The sequence below is a fragment of the Chenopodium album genome, chromosome 2, assembly GCF_948465745.1.
Source record: "Chenopodium album chromosome 2, dcCheAlbu1.1, whole genome shotgun sequence".
In the NCBI taxonomy this organism is placed as follows: Eukaryota; Viridiplantae; Streptophyta; class Magnoliopsida; order Caryophyllales; family Amaranthaceae; genus Chenopodium; species Chenopodium album.
This window is the reverse complement of record NC_137835.1, coordinates 67,468,815-67,486,374: the sequence shown is the minus strand read 5'-3', so window position 1 is coordinate 67,486,374 and position 17,560 is coordinate 67,468,815. Positions and strand designations below refer to the sequence as shown.

The window sequence follows — 17,560 nt, the reverse complement described above, 5'->3', positions numbered from 1 at the left end:
TTAGTTCTTTTTGAGCAAGTACTCTGTATTAAAAAAGTGACACAATATCTGAGGCCCGCATAAAGGGTAGGGAATATAAAAATATTAAGGAAATCAAGCAAGCAGCCAAGCATCGCACTATCGTAAATTCTTCGACAGTGATTTTTGATATTCAAGAATTCGAGAGAGAAAAACATGGCGAAGCAACAAGATAACAATGCAAATTCAGTAGCATCAGATCTCATCAATTTTTTGAATGCTTCTCCAACTGCTTTTCATGCCGTTGGTAACTTTTTCTTTAATTCTGATTATTTTCCAATTACTCCGATCAATTTCGACACTATTATTTTTGAAATAATTGGGCGAAAAAATCTGGGAGTTTTCGTTTGATTGGTTTGATATTAGATTATGATATGTTTAATTACCCTTTAACTAATTGAAGCATAATCTCAGATGAATCCAAGAGACAATTGAAGGAAGCTGGGTTTGAGCAGCTTTCTGAGCGAGAAGATTGGAGTTTACAAGCTGGGAAAAAGTATTTCTTCACTAGAAATTACTCCACCATTGTTGCTTTTGCCATTGGTAAAAAGTATGCTTTTCAATCTTTCTAATTTCAAATTTCTAAGAAGATTCTATTGAATTGGAAAATAATCAGTTTATTTTTCTCAAGTTTTCATGATTAATGTTTAGTTGATGATTAGTGTTTATACTTATAGATACTTGAAGTTAGCCAATAAGGTTGCGTACATCGAAACTGTTATAGAAAAGGTATCAATGAGTAGGATTAGGGAGTGTCTAATGCTATTGAGTGTTGACTAATTATCAAATGATTAATGATGTTAAAAGCTTGAGCATATGATGAACAATGGAATTAGGGTTTTTTTTTTTAATCTCACATGAATTAATTTCGTGAGTGAATGGATAATTTTGTGATTCAAAGAGCCACCCTTCGCATAGGACGGAAGACGGCATAAAATTAAAGATTTATTCATTTGTGCTTGGGTGAGAGGATGTCTGATGTCCTATATTTTGGTATAGATATGTTGCTGGGAATGGATTTCATATAGTCGGTGCTCATACGGATAGCCCTTGTTTGAAGTTGAAGCCAACATCGAAGGTAAAGACACTTTTTATAGGGTATAACTAAGGAGCAGGGTTGATGTGAGAATTATTTTTGCAATAAACATTTCATTTTTTGATAGGTAACTAAAGGGGGATATCTAGAGGTTGGTGTCCAAACGTATGGTGGTGGCTTGTGGCACACATGGTTTGATCGCGATTTGGCAGTTGCCGGACGTGTGATCATCAAAAAAGTGAAAGATGGTTCTCATTCATACTCTCACCGGCTTGTCAGGATTCATGATCCTATAATGCGGATTCCTACATTGGCAATTCACTTAGACAGGTAAAGTTTTGATGAACGCTCTGCATTCCATTTGTCAATTGTAAATTTGTAATCCATGTTTTTTTTTTTTAATGTATTATGACCATGCTGTTTTAAGTTTTCCTTTCTTATTGTTATGATTTTTTATGACTTTTTTTTTTATATAATTATTATTACGATGGTTTGTTATTTCTTCTTTCCTAATTTCAATGCCTTGTCATTTTATTAGGGGTAGCGATGGTTTTAAGCCAAATACACAAAGTCATCTTGCTCCTATCTTGGCGACATCAATTAAGGTTTTATGACAAACTGTTCTCAATCTAGTTAGCATATTGTGTGTATTCTTTTTATGGTGTATGAAGGTATATCTGAATGAAAGAATACTTGGACACAATCTAAGTGGAAAAGAATTTGACATTTTCAATTGTTGTTAGTATAAGCTTATGAGATTGATAAAATAATAATTTGTATGCCATTTGTGATAACTTATAAGCTAGTAGATTACTTCTACGCTTCTTTCAGATATTGTCTTTATTTCTAAGAGAGTATTTCTAAACCCTTTATCTTGCAATTGCCATTTTGTCTTTGTTGTTGTATTAAGAGGATACCTGATTTTGGCTTTTGTTCTTTCTTACCTGATTTTGGCTTTTGTTCTTTCTGTAAGGTTTGGAAACTTCTAACATATTTGAAGATTCTTATTCCTTACATATCTTATTCAGTGGAAACAACCTGATTCCTATGTTGATTTTTGATGGTGGGAATATTATGGCCAAAGCCATGGGAGCTGTTAGTAACAACTTTCTTCACATGCTACAGAATAACTTTTCATTACTACTTTTTCTAGGGGGTTGTTAGTGGCTGTTTCCTTTTAGGTGTGTTGATAAAAAGTATTTTTATTATTATTTTTATTATTATTATTGTTATTATTGTTATTATTATTATTATTGTTATTATTATTATTGTTATTATTATTTTTATTATTATTATTGTTATTATTATTATTATTATTATTATTGTTATTATTATTATTATTATTATTATTATTATTATTATTATTATTATTATTATTATTATTATTATTATTATTATTATTATTATTATTATTATTATTATTATTATTATTATTATTATTATTATTATTATTATTATTATTATTATTATTATTATTATTATTATTATTATTATTATTATTATTATTATTATTATTATTATTATTATTATTATTATTATTATTATTATTATTATTATTATTATTATTATTATTATTATTATTATTATTATTATTATTATTATTATTATTATTATTATTATTATTATTATTATTATTATTATTATTATTATTATTATTATTATTATTATTATTATTATTATTATTATTATTATTATTATTATTATTATTATTATTATTATTATTATTATTATTATTATTATTATTATTATTATTATTATTATTATTATTATTATTATTATTATTATTATTATTATTATTATTATTATTATTATTATTATTATTATTATTATTATTATTATTATTATTATTATTATTATTATTATTATTATTATTATTATTATTATTATTATTATTATTATTATTATTATTATTATTATTATTATTATTATTATTATTATTATTATTATTATTATTATTATTATTATTATTATTATTATTATTATTATTATTATTATTATTATTATTATTATTATTATTATTATTATTATTATTATTATTATTATTATTATTATTATTATTATTATTATTATTATTATTATTATTATTATTATTATTATTATTATTATTATTATTATTATTATTATTATTATTATTATTATTATTATTATTATTATTATTATTATTATTATTATTATTATTATTATTATTATTATTATTATTATTATTATTATTATTATTATTATTATTATTATTATTATTATTATTATTATTATTATTATTATTATTATTATTATTATTATTATTATTATTATTATTATTATTATTATTATTATTATTATTATTATTATTATTATTATTATTATTATTATTATTATTATTATTATTATTATTATTATTATTATTATTATTATTATTATTATTATTATTATTATTATTATTATTATTATTATTATTATTATTATTATTATTATTATTATTATTATTATTATTATTATTATTATTATTATTATTATTATTATTATTATTATTATTATTATTATTATTATTATTATTATTATTATTATTATTATTATTATTATTATTATTATTATTATTATTATTATTATTATTATTATTATTATTATTATTATTATTATTATTATTATTATTATTATTATTATTATTATTATTATTATTATTATTATTATTATTATTATTATTATTATTATTATTATTATTATTATTATTATTATTATTATTATTATTATTATTATTATTATTATTATTATTATTATTATTATTATTATTATTATTATTATTATTATTATTATTATTATTATTATTATTATTATTATTATTATTATTATTATTATTATTATTATTATTATTATTATTATTATTATTATTATTATTATTATTATTATTATTATTATTATTATTATTATTATTATTATTATTATTATTATTATTATTATTATTATTATTATTATTATTATTATTATTATTATTATTATTATTATTATTATTATTATTATTATTATTATTATTATTATTATTATTATTATTATTATTATTATTATTATTATTATTATTATTATTATTATTATTATTATTATTATTATTATTATTATTATTATTATTATTATTATTATTATTAATAATTTTTTATTATTTATTTATTTTTTAACAAGATCTAAGACTCTAAGAGGAGCTGTTGGGTAGCGTTATACAACACCTGGAAAGAGAAAATCTAATTTTAATTTTATTTTTTCTTTTAAATCTTTTGTTTATTTGCCTTTTTTTTTTTTTTTTTTACATATGTGTTCCTTCTTTGACAAGGTACACAACTGTGCTTTCACTGAGCCTCTATATTTTATTCCTTGTACAAAATTTCCAGGATGAACTCAATAGAAGTGTTAATGAAAATGATTCAGCTGATAATGGAGCTCAGACTGAGGCAAAAAAATCAACTGAGAACCAGAAACATCATTCCCTCTTGCTTAAGGTTTGGGCATTTCACTTCTTTGCAATTCTAGTAGTCATATCCTTCTCCATCAATTATATGAAGAATTTTTTTGATTGAACGAGAGAGACTTACGCTTACCTTTGCATTCTTTATTTTGTTTCACCAGCTGCTAGCGAAGGAAATTGGATGTGAACCTGATGATATATGTGATTTTGAGCTGCAAGCATGCGATACTCAGCCAAGTCTGATAGCTGGTGCACTAAAGGAGTTTGTTTTCTCAGGAAGGCTTGATAATCTTTGCATGTCATTTTGTTCCTTGAAGGTTTGGCTTTTGGATTCCTATCCTACCAAATTTTAGTACACTAATCATGGCAGTATATCTTTGATTATTTAGTTATTCTGTTTTGCTTCATTGTGATTACCATAAGTCACTTTTTATGGAAACAGTTTCCATTATTTGTTTTAAGAATAGAAACTAGCATTTGGAACCCGTTACACTGCAGATCAAGTATATATATATATATATATATATAAAAGAAAATTTAGTTTAGTTATTTGGAGACAGAGCAGTATAAGTCTATCGTGGAAGGATTGAGTCTACAACTTTGTATTATTGATTTCAATGATAAAGTCATAAATGTTGCATACTATGTGACATTGCATCTTGGACCATTGAAAGTACACACACACACACACACGAGGTACATATACATCAGAAATCAAGAGTTAAAATGCCAACTAATGAGATAATCGCCATTAACTACATGCACATAAGAACTAAGTTTAAAACTACAGCAGTAATCATAGAATGGTTCAAACTATTTGGAAGAACAAACTATAAATTTATAAGAAGGAAATGGGCAAATATTGAATAAGACAATTGGTGAATTAACTTGAAATGGAATTGTGTTACACAAATTTGATGAAAGGGAACTCAGGTGTTAAAGTTATCTCTCTGCCCCCTAATAAAATTCCCATTAGGGGGTGAATAAAACTAAAGGTAATGGTGTTTGGCTGATTAATGGTGGATATTAAAAAGAAGATGGTGGGATTTGGCTGATAAAAGTGTATAACATAAAATAGTGGAGTTTAGCTGATAAAAAGTGAATAGAAAAATAGAAAAAGGCGAAATTAGACTTTTTTTTTTTCGAGGATGGAGGGTGTACATGTAAATATGTAATTGCTGAGAACTTAGGTTGAAAGGAGGGCAGAGCCATAATCTTTGCCACTGAACCCTGCTCCAGTGTCAATTTAGTCTCCATAACTGAAAAGGGATGATCTGGATTCCTATTCAGAATAGAAGGCCTCCAGTTAGTGAAAGAAATATTCCTAGAGATCACTGTATGCTTTCTTACTGTCCTTACTATAGGTATCACTAATTATCACATGAGCCAAGATGAACATTGTGAAGACTACCAAAGGCCATATAAGTACTGGACTCCAACAACTTAGCTGAGTGAAATGGTGCTGATTGGACTCCTAGTGAAATACTATTCAATGCTTAGTCACTGCCTCAGTGACAAGCTGTTTCTGTGGACTCAATGTCTCTCAAACCTTCTTACATAATTTAGTAGAACTACATATGTTTTGTGCACCACCTTAAACTCTGATTACATATTTCTGTACACACCAGCTTATGCACTTCATAATGCAGTACAATAGTCCTAAGTCCATGGCTATTACTAGCCCTGATCCATCCATAGTAAATTTCCCAACTGTTATACCCCTTGCAACTCCTCACAACCACCTAAACCAATCTGATGAACCGGCTCTAGGGTGGGAGGGAGGAGTTGTGCTATATTCTCATGATAATATCCTTTAATATATATTTTTTGTTCCTCAAATGGCTGTATGGCCAAACAGGAAGCAGGGAGGTGTGTGTGTGTGTGTTGGGGGTGGGGGGAGCCGGAGACTAGAGAATGAGATAGGATTTGATTTATACCTTCGTCTATAACCAAAACAAAACAAAAAAATATGTGAAGATATCAAAGATTCAAAGCAATAAGAATATGTGAAGGTATCAAAAAAATATGATAAAGCACAATGAATTAAGCTATGGAACAAAATGAATAAGCACAGCAAATCAATGGCCAATCATATAAATAATTATCAGATAATTCTGAGTTTCCCTATATTTTGTTTTTTTTTTTGTTTTTTTTTGTTTTTCACTTTCATACTATGCGGTAAACAAATACAAAGTATTTCTCAAATTTTGACGTGACACTTTTCTCTTGACACTATGTGCAAGTGGTTATTACTTTTTCCCAAAGTGAAATAGAATTGTTACCAAACAAAAAAACTTGTGTTACTGATATGTTATTCAAAACGAGTGAGACTTTCTACCTTAATGTTATTTATTTTATTTTTCACATTTGTTTTGGGGGAAGAGGGAAGGGGGGTTGTGGTGTGAAGCAAACATGTGATGACTACTCTTTCACTTCTGTGATTTACCAATTGCTATGGTGTTTCAGGCATTGATAGATGCTACATCCCCTGAGGGTAGTCTTGATGATGAAGTTGGTGTTAGAATGGTGGCACTTTATGATCATGAAGAAGTTGGATCTAATTCAGCTCAAGGAGCTGGATCTCCTGTCACATTGGACACCATTTCCAGAGTTACTAATGCCTTCTGCTCCGATGTTAAGATGGTAATGAGATTTTGATAATTAAAGTGTACTTCAATTGCTATTGTTTTGGATGGAATAGTTCCTACAAGCTCTCACTTTCTCCACCATGTAGAGTTTTCCCAAAAATGTAGAATTTTTTCATGTCGGTTCTTGTTGGATTTATTTCTGTATGTAGTTTCAGACCTATTAGATATGAGCTTATTATAATGTAATTTCAATGTAATCAATAATATAAGTGGTATATCCGTGTATGAATGAGTTGAAGGCCATATATATAAGGATGATAATCAACAGTGGACAGAGGGAGTTGGAGATCGTGTTTTTGGAAATTACATAGTAGAGTTGTACGGACTTAGGCCTCGTCTGGAGAAAGATTGTTGATGCTTTTATACTTTATCTTTTCTTCTCTTATATGCAACTCATTTCCTTTTCCTGTAATTGTTCAGATGCTAGAAAAAATTGTGCAGAAAAGTTTTCTTGTATCAGCTGACATGGCTCATGCGCTACACCCTAACTACATGGTAGGTTGACATTACTCTTTTAATTTGGAATTCAGAATTTTACATCAATTGATCAAGCTTCACTTGGATATTGATAAATTTGAAAATTCTTCTCCAGGACAAACATGAAGAGAATCATCAACCAAAGATGCATGGGGGATTAGTTATTAAACACAATGCAAATCAGCGTTATGCCACTAATGCTATAACCTCCTTTATATTCAAGGAGATAGGGCAGATACACCAACTTCCTATTCAGGTCTGGGCTCATACTAATATTCATAAAAATTGTGATGATATTGCATGATTCATGTGTGTGTGGTATGTTTGCCGTTCAGGTCCATGTTCAATTTTACTTCATCATGTTATTGTAATTAGAAGCAACGCATATCACACTATATTTATGGTATTCATGTGTTGAGATGCATTACAATACATTGTGTTTTGATCATTTCCAAATGAGTGACTTAGCCTAGTTCATTGACTCCTTGGTAACATAAAAAAGCAACTCAATTACATTCATATTGCAAATTTTATATTATATTAACTTTATTTATCTACTCATGTATGAAATACTTTTTGTATGCTAAATTAAAGCACTTTCTGACTATTAACAAAGTGGAAAGAAAAATAGTTCAAGGTTTAATCCTTCTTATCTTCTATTCTAAATGATTTTTGATTATTTGGTTTGACTATAGTATTTTTTTTTTTTTTTTCCCCCGTTTTCAAAGGTTTAATTCACTAATTCCCATGTCTTCGTGCTTCAATTTTAAAAGGGAAAAAGGTAGTAGCTCTTTATGTTCAGCTGATTATGATTAGATTAAAACACCTTGTGAAAGTAGGATTGAAGTTGTAATTTAAGTAAATTTTATTGTTGTCTTGAAAGAGCAAATCTGTCAGCCAAAAAAAGGCATTTTTTTATTGGAAAATAGCTGATAAAATTATCACTTATCTTGATTCATATTTCCAATAATTTCTAATATACTTGCAAAGGCACTCCAGCTCTGGTTTTATCTATTTATCACTAAAATTATTTTGGTAGAACTAGTTACTACTTCGTACCAATCAAGTCTTGATTTTTCAATAGATTAGCATAGTGCTAGTTGCCATATGTCTTGGTTCTAATGTACAATGATTGGAATTTCGTTTTGAATGCTATTACTAGTTTACCAATTTCTAATGTCCATTTTACTTTATTTTAAAAAAAGATTGTGCCATATGTTTCTTCCTTAACGGAGTATTAGTTATTTTCTTGTGACGTGCAAAATTAACATGATGAATTTGTATATTTGTAGGAATTTGTGGTGCGAAATGACATGCCTTGTGGTTCCACAATTGGTCCTATCCTGGCTAGTGGTGTGGGAATTCGCACAGTAGATATTGGTGCTCCGCAGCTATCAATGCATAGCATAAGGGAAATGTGTGCAGTTGATGACGTATTGCATTCATATATGCATTTAAAAGCCTTCTTTATGGAGTTTTCCAAGCTTGATACAAAGCTAATCGTCGACGCTGAAGTCTAAAGCCCATCGGAAATTGCAATACTAAAGCCCTTGAACATGTTCTGACCACATGAGGATACGGAGCACACATCGCACACAGGCGCTGCCCCATCATCATTATGTGCTACTAAGTATTAGAATTTACAGGAGCATATTAGTGTTCCCTTTCCCTCTCGTCGAGAACACGTATAGTTGATGTTGCAAAACTATCTGACATTATGTGCTTTTCTTGGTCTATGTTGCTCTAAATTAAAATGAATATATACCTCTGTAGGGTTGGTGGTCTTGGTACAATTGAAAGCTGAAAGCATTAGATTATTATACCAATTGCATTCTCTTCAAGTGTCTGTCATTTTTGCTTTAATCAATCAGAAGCGTCGCAAATGTGGATCTTAACAGCTTGTATAGCTGTTGGCTTAAAGGGTTCTCTAAACTTCTTCCCTACATTACTAGGCATTTTTACACAAAGCAATTTATCCCTCCTTTTTCCCCTCTTCTTGCACATTAAACATCATTCACCATCAACCACCCCCACTAGCCACCACCGCCAATCTCAGCCACCAACACACCCTCTTAACATTGACACTAGCCAATGGGCACTATTTACTCGCACCATAACATTCACTGTCACATTTATCACCCTCCATCAGTCACCACCCCTCACTCCCACGACAACCATCAACTACCACACCCATTAGTCACCACATCCTTCGGCCCACCCAACATGATTTACATATATACCCACCTAGGTGGGCGCGTGATAACTAAGCATTGTCTTAGATGACTTGTGAGACAGCAAAGTGCAAATCCACGCATAGAACAATTTGAGGCATTGAGAATTGAAAACCTCCTTAGTAGTAGTAGTAGTAGTAGTCTTCTCCTTCGTTTTTTGCTAGATAGTTGGTAAATTTTCTGTTGTGTCACCTAAAAATTGAGGGGAAACTTACAATGGAAAAATGGTGAACTCAAGCTTTATAAATGAAGAAGTTGGTAAAAGGATCTCAACTCTTCTTTTGATCACAGAAAAGCTTATGTAATTGAAGACAAAAAGGCCTCAGAAAAAACTGGAATAAAAATTACTGAGGGTGAAATACTTCGGACTTTGCAAATAATAGTGAGGAGTTGTACTTTGTTGGACGAAGAAGGAAAGTGATCATAATTCCATTAGTTGTAGACTTGTAGGTTGACCTAAAAAATGTCAGGCGTGATACAGATAATCTTGTAAATTTGATTTTCGTGAAAAAGTTAGATGATGATGGTCATGCCGGTTATTTTGTTGAAGGTCAATGGAAGTTCATCAAAGGTTCATTGGTCATGGCTTGTGGGAAGAAAGAAAGAAGAAAAAAAAAAAAATTATTATATTTTTTTTGATTCAAACCAATGCAGGGATATGAAAGAAAGGCGATAGTTTGTCAAGTTTTTGCATAAGGAGGTTTAACATGAAAAAGAAAATGATAAAATTCCATCTTAGAAGCAGTGCGCTTTCTTCTATTGTTCATGGTTATGTGTAGGTGAGCAACTCGACTTGTTCAAACCTCCATCAAAGCTCGGCTCGAGTTGGCTAGACTCGACTCGAGATGTTAACGAGCACGAGTTGAGCAAGTTCTAACTCGACTCGATAAGCTCGTGAGCAACTCAATAATATATTTTATTAATATAGAATTTACAAACAAAGTTATTACCACAAACAAATTTGACACGTAATAAGAGTTAATTTATATTATAAAAAAAGAAAGAGTAAATCTTTAATAATAAATAAAATAATTAAAAGAAAACTATATAAAGTGAACAAAAATAATAAAGGTCTATAATTTTAGAAGGGCCAAAATTTTAATGAGATTGTCCTGAGCTACTCGACTCACTCGAAACTTTAATGAACACGAGTCGATTAGGATTTATTGGCTCAAAACTTTAACGAGCATGAGTTGAGAACATGAAAAAAGTTTTCGAGTCGAGTCAAGCATCCCTTAGCTCGTGATCGACTTGCTCAATTAGCACCCCTAGTTATGTGGATCATAGGTGTATAGAGTGACGATGCGTTGTGGTGGTAGCGTTTTGTCTAAAGGTGATCTGTTGACCTCACTGCTTGTTAAGTATGTAACCCGTAAACTATCGCATGTTTCTCACTTGAGATGAGGTGATAGATGTTATTGGTGGTAAGGTGCATAGACAAGAGAAGAGGACTTGAGCAATGCAAGATGTGACTAGTGTTTTGCATGACACCTCTTTTCATTCATATATTATTACTTCCTTCGTGTTTTACACAATATAATTGACTTAAATAAAATAAAAGGTATTTGGAGTAGTTGAGTTATTATAAAATTGTAAACGAAATAAGGAAGTAGTAAGGGAGGTTAGTTATGTATATAGAAATACATTAACATGACAACTTTTGTAATAAAATGCAACTTTTGGTGTAACGGGGTGAGGAATTGGAGGGAAAATATAATTGTATAGTAAAATTTGTAACGGTATGAGACCCACAGCTGAATAAAAAAACAAATGGGAAAATGGTGGGGCAATACTTAAAATTTTAATATTTTATCTTTTCTCATTTCTTTCTTAGCCTTGTATTACTCTCCTCTCTCCTCAATATACACGTACACTTAATTGAAGCGGCTTTATTTTTGCTTAATGCATGTCTACTTTATTAGTTATTGTTTCATAGGGATTAAATTCAAAGCTTATTTTTTGTTTTAGACGCCAACACGTTATTTAAATTTTTATAATTGAGTTTGTCGTATCATTTATCTTCCTTAATTTGACACTAAAATTATGATAAACCCTTGTAGTACATATTTTTGGTGAGTATTTATTTTTGGAGGCATAACATTAATAATGTATAAAAATATTTCTTATTAACTCTTATAGTACTATGTAAATGATAATTTAGTACTACATCTGATAATTTATCTTGAGTTTTGCAGTATGATGTTATTTTCATTTTTAGCTATGATTATAGCTAAACCAATTATGTCAGCAGAGATTTGAAGTCTTATCATGGTTTTTTCATTTGTTACTAAACGAAATCTCTCATGCTTTTGCATTGGAGATTGCCTGGCTACACTGTTGAAAGCTTTATTTTAAGCTAAAAGAAATTAAATGTCTTATATTTCCTCCGTTTTTTTAGTTGACACTGTTTGACTTTTACACTATTCTCACAACACGCTTTGACTCGCTTTTGTGGTTTATAGATACAATAAAACATATTCATGTGGGATCTTGTTTGAATCGTTTATATGTATATTTTATTAATTTTCCACTTTTTATAATTTTATAATGTTGATAATTAAAGTTATTAAGCGTTAAAAACATGCGTTGGCAAGCGTGATAATAGAAATGTGTCAACTAAAAAAAACAGAGGAAGTATTTTGTTTTCACTTGTTATTGCTAAAAGAAATCTCTCATGCTTTTGCATTAGAGATTGCCTAGCTGTTTGTTTGTTTTTTTTTTTTTTTTTTTTTTTTTTTTTTTTTTTTTGCATTAGAAATCTCTCATTTGTTAATCTTTTTTTTTTTTTTTTTTTTTAAAAAAAATATTATCTAAAATGACTTGAAAAGTTTCAAAAATATAACATTTTGACTTACAAAATTAATAGAATCAACTCTAACTTCCTAGGGTACTACTACCAGGATGTAGCAATTTATTGTTAATAAATGGTGATGATGATTGAGAATATGCTTGATATAAAATATACTTGTGTTGTTATGCGTATCATCAATCATCACACAAGTACCATTGATAGCTTTAAATTAAGTTTACATGGAGCTCCTAACCTTATCAAGTCATCTTACAGATCTCATCATACAGTCACATTAAATATAGATTGTTATAAATCTTATTATATACTTCGTACAAGAGAACTAATTAAGATCTTGTTTCAATAAAACCGCAAATACTACCATACATAATCCATGATCACCTAATTAGCTTAGCATTCATATGTTTACAACAGTGGGGACAATGTACATTTCACCTTTTTTTATTTCATTTTTGCATATAATGTTTTATAATCTTCACATACATATGCTTTCACTGAGTCAAAAATATGTACAACTGTATACTACAAGGGTTTCGTTAAAAGTCTCCAGGGTACTACTAGAAACATCTTTATATGTTAAACTGTATAATAAAAGGGTTTCGCTAAAGGTTCCTAGGGTACTACTACCAGGGTGTCAAGGGTATGTGTTTGCATATATTGTTTAAAGCTTCCCGTGCATATGCTTCACTGAGTTAAAAAAATGGACAACTGTATTATACAAGGGTTTCGTTGGAGGTCTCTAGGGTAATACTAGAAAACATCTTTATAATGTTCAACCGTATTGTCTGTATAATACAAGGGTTTCGTTGGAGGTCTCTAGGGTAGTACTAGAAAACATCTTTATAATGTTCAACCGTATTGTATGTATAATAATAAAAGGGTTTCACTAAGAGTACAGGGATAGATACCAGTGAACCCTCTATGGATACCATTAAAGGGTCGTATGTACTACGATTGAAAATTCTTAGCTTAGGGTTCATTTGAAATACATTAGGGTACCATTGTATTTATATTAATCCTAAAACACAATCATTGGTTTAAGATTTATACATTAGGGTCTTATGTACTACATATGTGGCTTTGATCCTAAACATTAATTCGTTTAAAAATCTATAAAGGTTTTGATTCTTTCAACAATAACAAGCAATTAGATAGTTAAGCGTATAAATTTACCTAACAAATTAGAAATAAGAAGTAAATAGATAATGAACAAAATAAGTTATAAATATATCAAATGAACAAGATATGCTATTTAAATATGAAGCATTAAATTTGAAACCAATATAACTAATTAAATGATTATTATTGAAACCAAGTTTATACGAGTATAAAATCATGATTGGTTGTGAAAGTAACTTTGTTTGCATTGATCAATAGTGAATACTACAAGGATACTACTCAATGTCCTTATAGTACCATTGAACCCTCTAAGCACTATAAGATTCATTAAGCGCTATGTTGAGGAAAATAAGCGTAACCGGTGTCAAGCTTCAAAGGTTACTGCTCTCATCCGATCAAATGCTCTGTTTTTTTAAGAAAAAAATCACGACTCTATTTCATGTGCTTCATGGAATTCTCTCCCTTGATATAAGTTTCCTCTCTTTAAATCTGGGCTTTCGCTCACCTCATCTTAAAGGGCGTCAGATTTTCATAACAACCTGACAATCGAATTACATAAATTAATGATTTTGATTTTTCGATCAAATTGGAGGTCGAACATCGCTATGAACACAACCAGTTATAAATTTCAATGTGAATCAAACAAAACATATGGCAGTAGAAAAATATTGTCACAAAAGGGTGTGTGGTGCGTTTTGTGGGCGAATAGAAGCCATTGATGGGATTCAACCATTGATGTTATATATAAACTTTGAAATTTTCATTAATATATTACAGTAATAACCTGCAATGTTACACTATAATATATAAAAAAAAATCACAATTGATCGGCACAACAACAAGGAGTCAGTAGCTACACCAAGCAGCAACATCTTTTAGCACATCAACACAAGCAACAACATCTGTAATAATTCGCGCATAATTTTTTTTTACTTACTCTACTCAAACATCTGTACTAACCTTTGTTAATTTAATCAAATTTCAGTATAAAAAAACAAAGAAAGTAAAAAGATGAACCTTCCCTTCAATTATAAAAAAAAATTAAATAAAAGAGAACCCAAAAATTTTCAAAGAGAGAGAAAAAAAGTAACTTGAAAAATCGAAGAGAGAGAGAAATAAATAAAAGATCAGGCAAATCAGAGAAAGGGGGCAAAATGTTAGAAGTGGAAGACATAAAAAATATTTTTCATATAACAGGACTACTGTTCATAGGACCCACAACTAAACGGGTTGCACATGTGGAAAATTTCAAATTGGTTGAGAAATTACTGACAAACCCCTCGTTATGTATTTCATGGTACATCACTAACCTCCCTTTGAAAGCCCCCAAAAGAAACCTAGTTCATTAATAGTTTATTGAAAAGTAATTAATGTGAGAAAAAATAAATAATAAAAAAAAGTTTTTTATGGGTTTGGATGGGGACCATGGAAGGAGAGAGATACTATATTTAGATGTAGTTTTTACCAAAAAAGGAATTGTAACATTTATTAAGACATGATCGTATTTAGTAAGTGTAACATTTATTAAAACACGCAGGAAGTATAAAGATTGTAAAGTTTTGTGTGTGTTTGTGTGGGGAAATAGGTGTTAGAGCTAAATTTGTAGAATTTGTTCACTTTTAAATTCTTGTTCGATGACCTTGACCCATTATAGCCATTAAGCAATTGACTTCTTTATGCTTAGTTTGTGAATATGCTCTTTTGTATTTTGATTACAGCTACATTTGGAAACAAAGTTAGATAAATAAATGTTCCTCAAGTTACTTTATATAATGCATCATTGTCTTTAAAAACATTATTCGTCGGTTTAGTTAAGTTGACAATCTCCCCATTAGGAAAAAAGTAATTAGTAAAAAATAAGTATGGTTAAAAAGAGGTGATCATGGGTTGGGTTAGACTTTGCAAAATAAAGAAAAATAAATAATAAAGTCGTGCCCAACAACGCTATTTCGAGCTAAAAATAGCAAACTCAGTAGACCAAAATTGGTTTTGGCTTTAATTTTTTTTTTCTTCTAAAAATAGATGTTTCGGGTTGTCCAAACCTGTTATAATTTTTTCGAAAATCTGGCCTGATCTGAAATTTGGGCCAAACTAGTTTTTTTGGGCTGAACTTAGTTTGATTAGGTCTAATTTTAATGCATACATTTAAATATATTTTTCTTGATATTTTTTTTTTGAAAAAAAAAATAAATTATTCATCCCTACCTTATAAAAAGTACTCCATTCGTTCCATAATACTTGACACACTTCTCATTTTAATCCGTTGCACAATACTTGACACGTTACTAAATATGGAATGTGATCACTAATAAAAAAATATTTTTCCACATTTCTCTCTCCTTACCTACCCTACTCCCACAATACTTTTTGTAATCTTGCAATATAAAAATATAAAAGAGAATATTTTAAAGAATAAACAAATATTTTAAATGAACCCACTTGTAGTTTTTTTAAACTACGTGTCTACTCCAACGTCCCAAGTATTATGGGACGGAGGGAGTACAATCCTGCTCTTATGAACAGTGTTGTGACATTTATAACCCCAAAAATATGTATTTACATATTTGTCCCCATTTAATATTACAAGATTTTTTTAAAAATATTGTATACCTTATCTCTGTTTCTATGTACTTTTTCATCTTCCTATTCAAACGGTTGAATTACTGGTTTTATCCACAAAGTCACTGACAATATTTAAAGGTATTTTTTCAATTTTAATTACAATTTTTTTAGGAAATTTTGCAAAAAAAAAAAAAAAAAAAAAAAACACAGCTTTTAAAAAAATATTGCAAAAGACCACCAAATTTAAAATTTTTGTTACAAATTACCACTGTTTTAGCCAAATTTATCAATTGTTTAACATTAAACTAGTGGTAAGTTGCAACAATTTTTTTTAAAAATTGGTGCTCTTTTGCAACAATTTTTTTAAAAGGTGGTTATATGAAAAAAAAAAAGATTTAAAAGATGATTTTTTGCAAAAAAATTTTTTTAATAAGGTTTTGATTAATTTTGAGTGTCAACCTTTTATGATTTTAGGGTCTGGGTATTCATCTATATTAAACTTGATTGAATTTTGAATGAAAAATAAGGTAGATAATTGAAGTGAACGGAGCACCAGGAACACTGTAAGCGAGTGAAATATACCAACTTCAAGTTGATTTTCCTAAGCACTACCCCATGGAAGTGTTGGACTTAATAATACAATCGAAAATGTTTTTTCTAAGACTTAATCGGGTTGGTTAGTCCGACTGAGTAGGTGAGAATAATTCCTTGGTTGAAAACTCATTATTGTACAACTATCCGCTACGTGGACGTGTTCCTTGTACTACATGACCGTGTGACATACATACATGATCGTGTACCTTACTCTACACGGTTGTGTGGTTTTACAGACGAACATGTCTACACAGTCGTGTACCCTCTTCTACGTGACCGCGTGAGTCAGATATTGTTTGGAGTGGCTATCAATTGGGCGTAGTTGGACACAACATAAACTAATAGGTTGTTTGGACTTATTGGTTTCCTTGTATTGGAATTTTATAAATAAAAACAAGAGCCTCTTCAATAAAACAACTTTTGAAAAACCCTAAATACATTAAACATAAACCTACCCTTTGACAGTTGAATAGTTCTTGAACAATTCCAACCTTTGAATTCGGGTACACGGATTGCAGAGGTCGTTGTATAAAACTTGGGGGGCGTGCGTCACTAGGATACCTGTACCGGTGGTGACGTATTTTGCTTCTAAGTCAGTGGATTCCAAACCACGACACAACAGAAGGAGGATAGGTC

The 17,560-nt window shown here is 29.3% G+C and overlaps 1 protein-coding gene across 1 annotated transcript; it reads left to right on the top strand.

Annotated features, from left to right (window-relative positions):
- On the top strand, positions 1-9,450 carry LOC145599823 (putative aspartyl aminopeptidase). The gene is made up of 11 exons (XM_081655904.1): positions 1-265; positions 433-568; positions 1,018-1,096; positions 1,182-1,384; positions 1,593-1,659; positions 4,411-4,518; positions 4,646-4,801; positions 6,951-7,127; positions 7,553-7,627; positions 7,725-7,865; positions 8,902-9,450. The coding sequence occupies exons 1-11, from the start codon at positions 175-177 to the stop codon at positions 9,127-9,129; spliced, it is 1,461 nt and encodes a 486-aa protein (XP_081512030.1). The 5' UTR covers positions 1-174; the 3' UTR covers positions 9,130-9,450.
- The last annotated feature ends 8,110 nt before the right edge of the window (positions 9,451-17,560 follow it).

Excerpts from the sequence above, each read along its gene's own strand:
- LOC145599823 (XM_081655904.1), top strand. The coding sequence starts at position 175 with ATGGCGAAGCAACAAGATAACAATGCAAATTCAGTAGCATCAGATCTC. Across the intron at positions 569-1,017 it reads GCTTTTGCCATTGGTAAAAA|ATATGTTGCTGGGAATGGAT; the intron begins GTATGCTTTTCA and ends ATTTTGGTATAG. Across the intron at positions 4,802-6,950 it reads TGTCATTTTGTTCCTTGAAG|GCATTGATAGATGCTACATC; the intron begins GTTTGGCTTTTG and ends ATGGTGTTTCAG.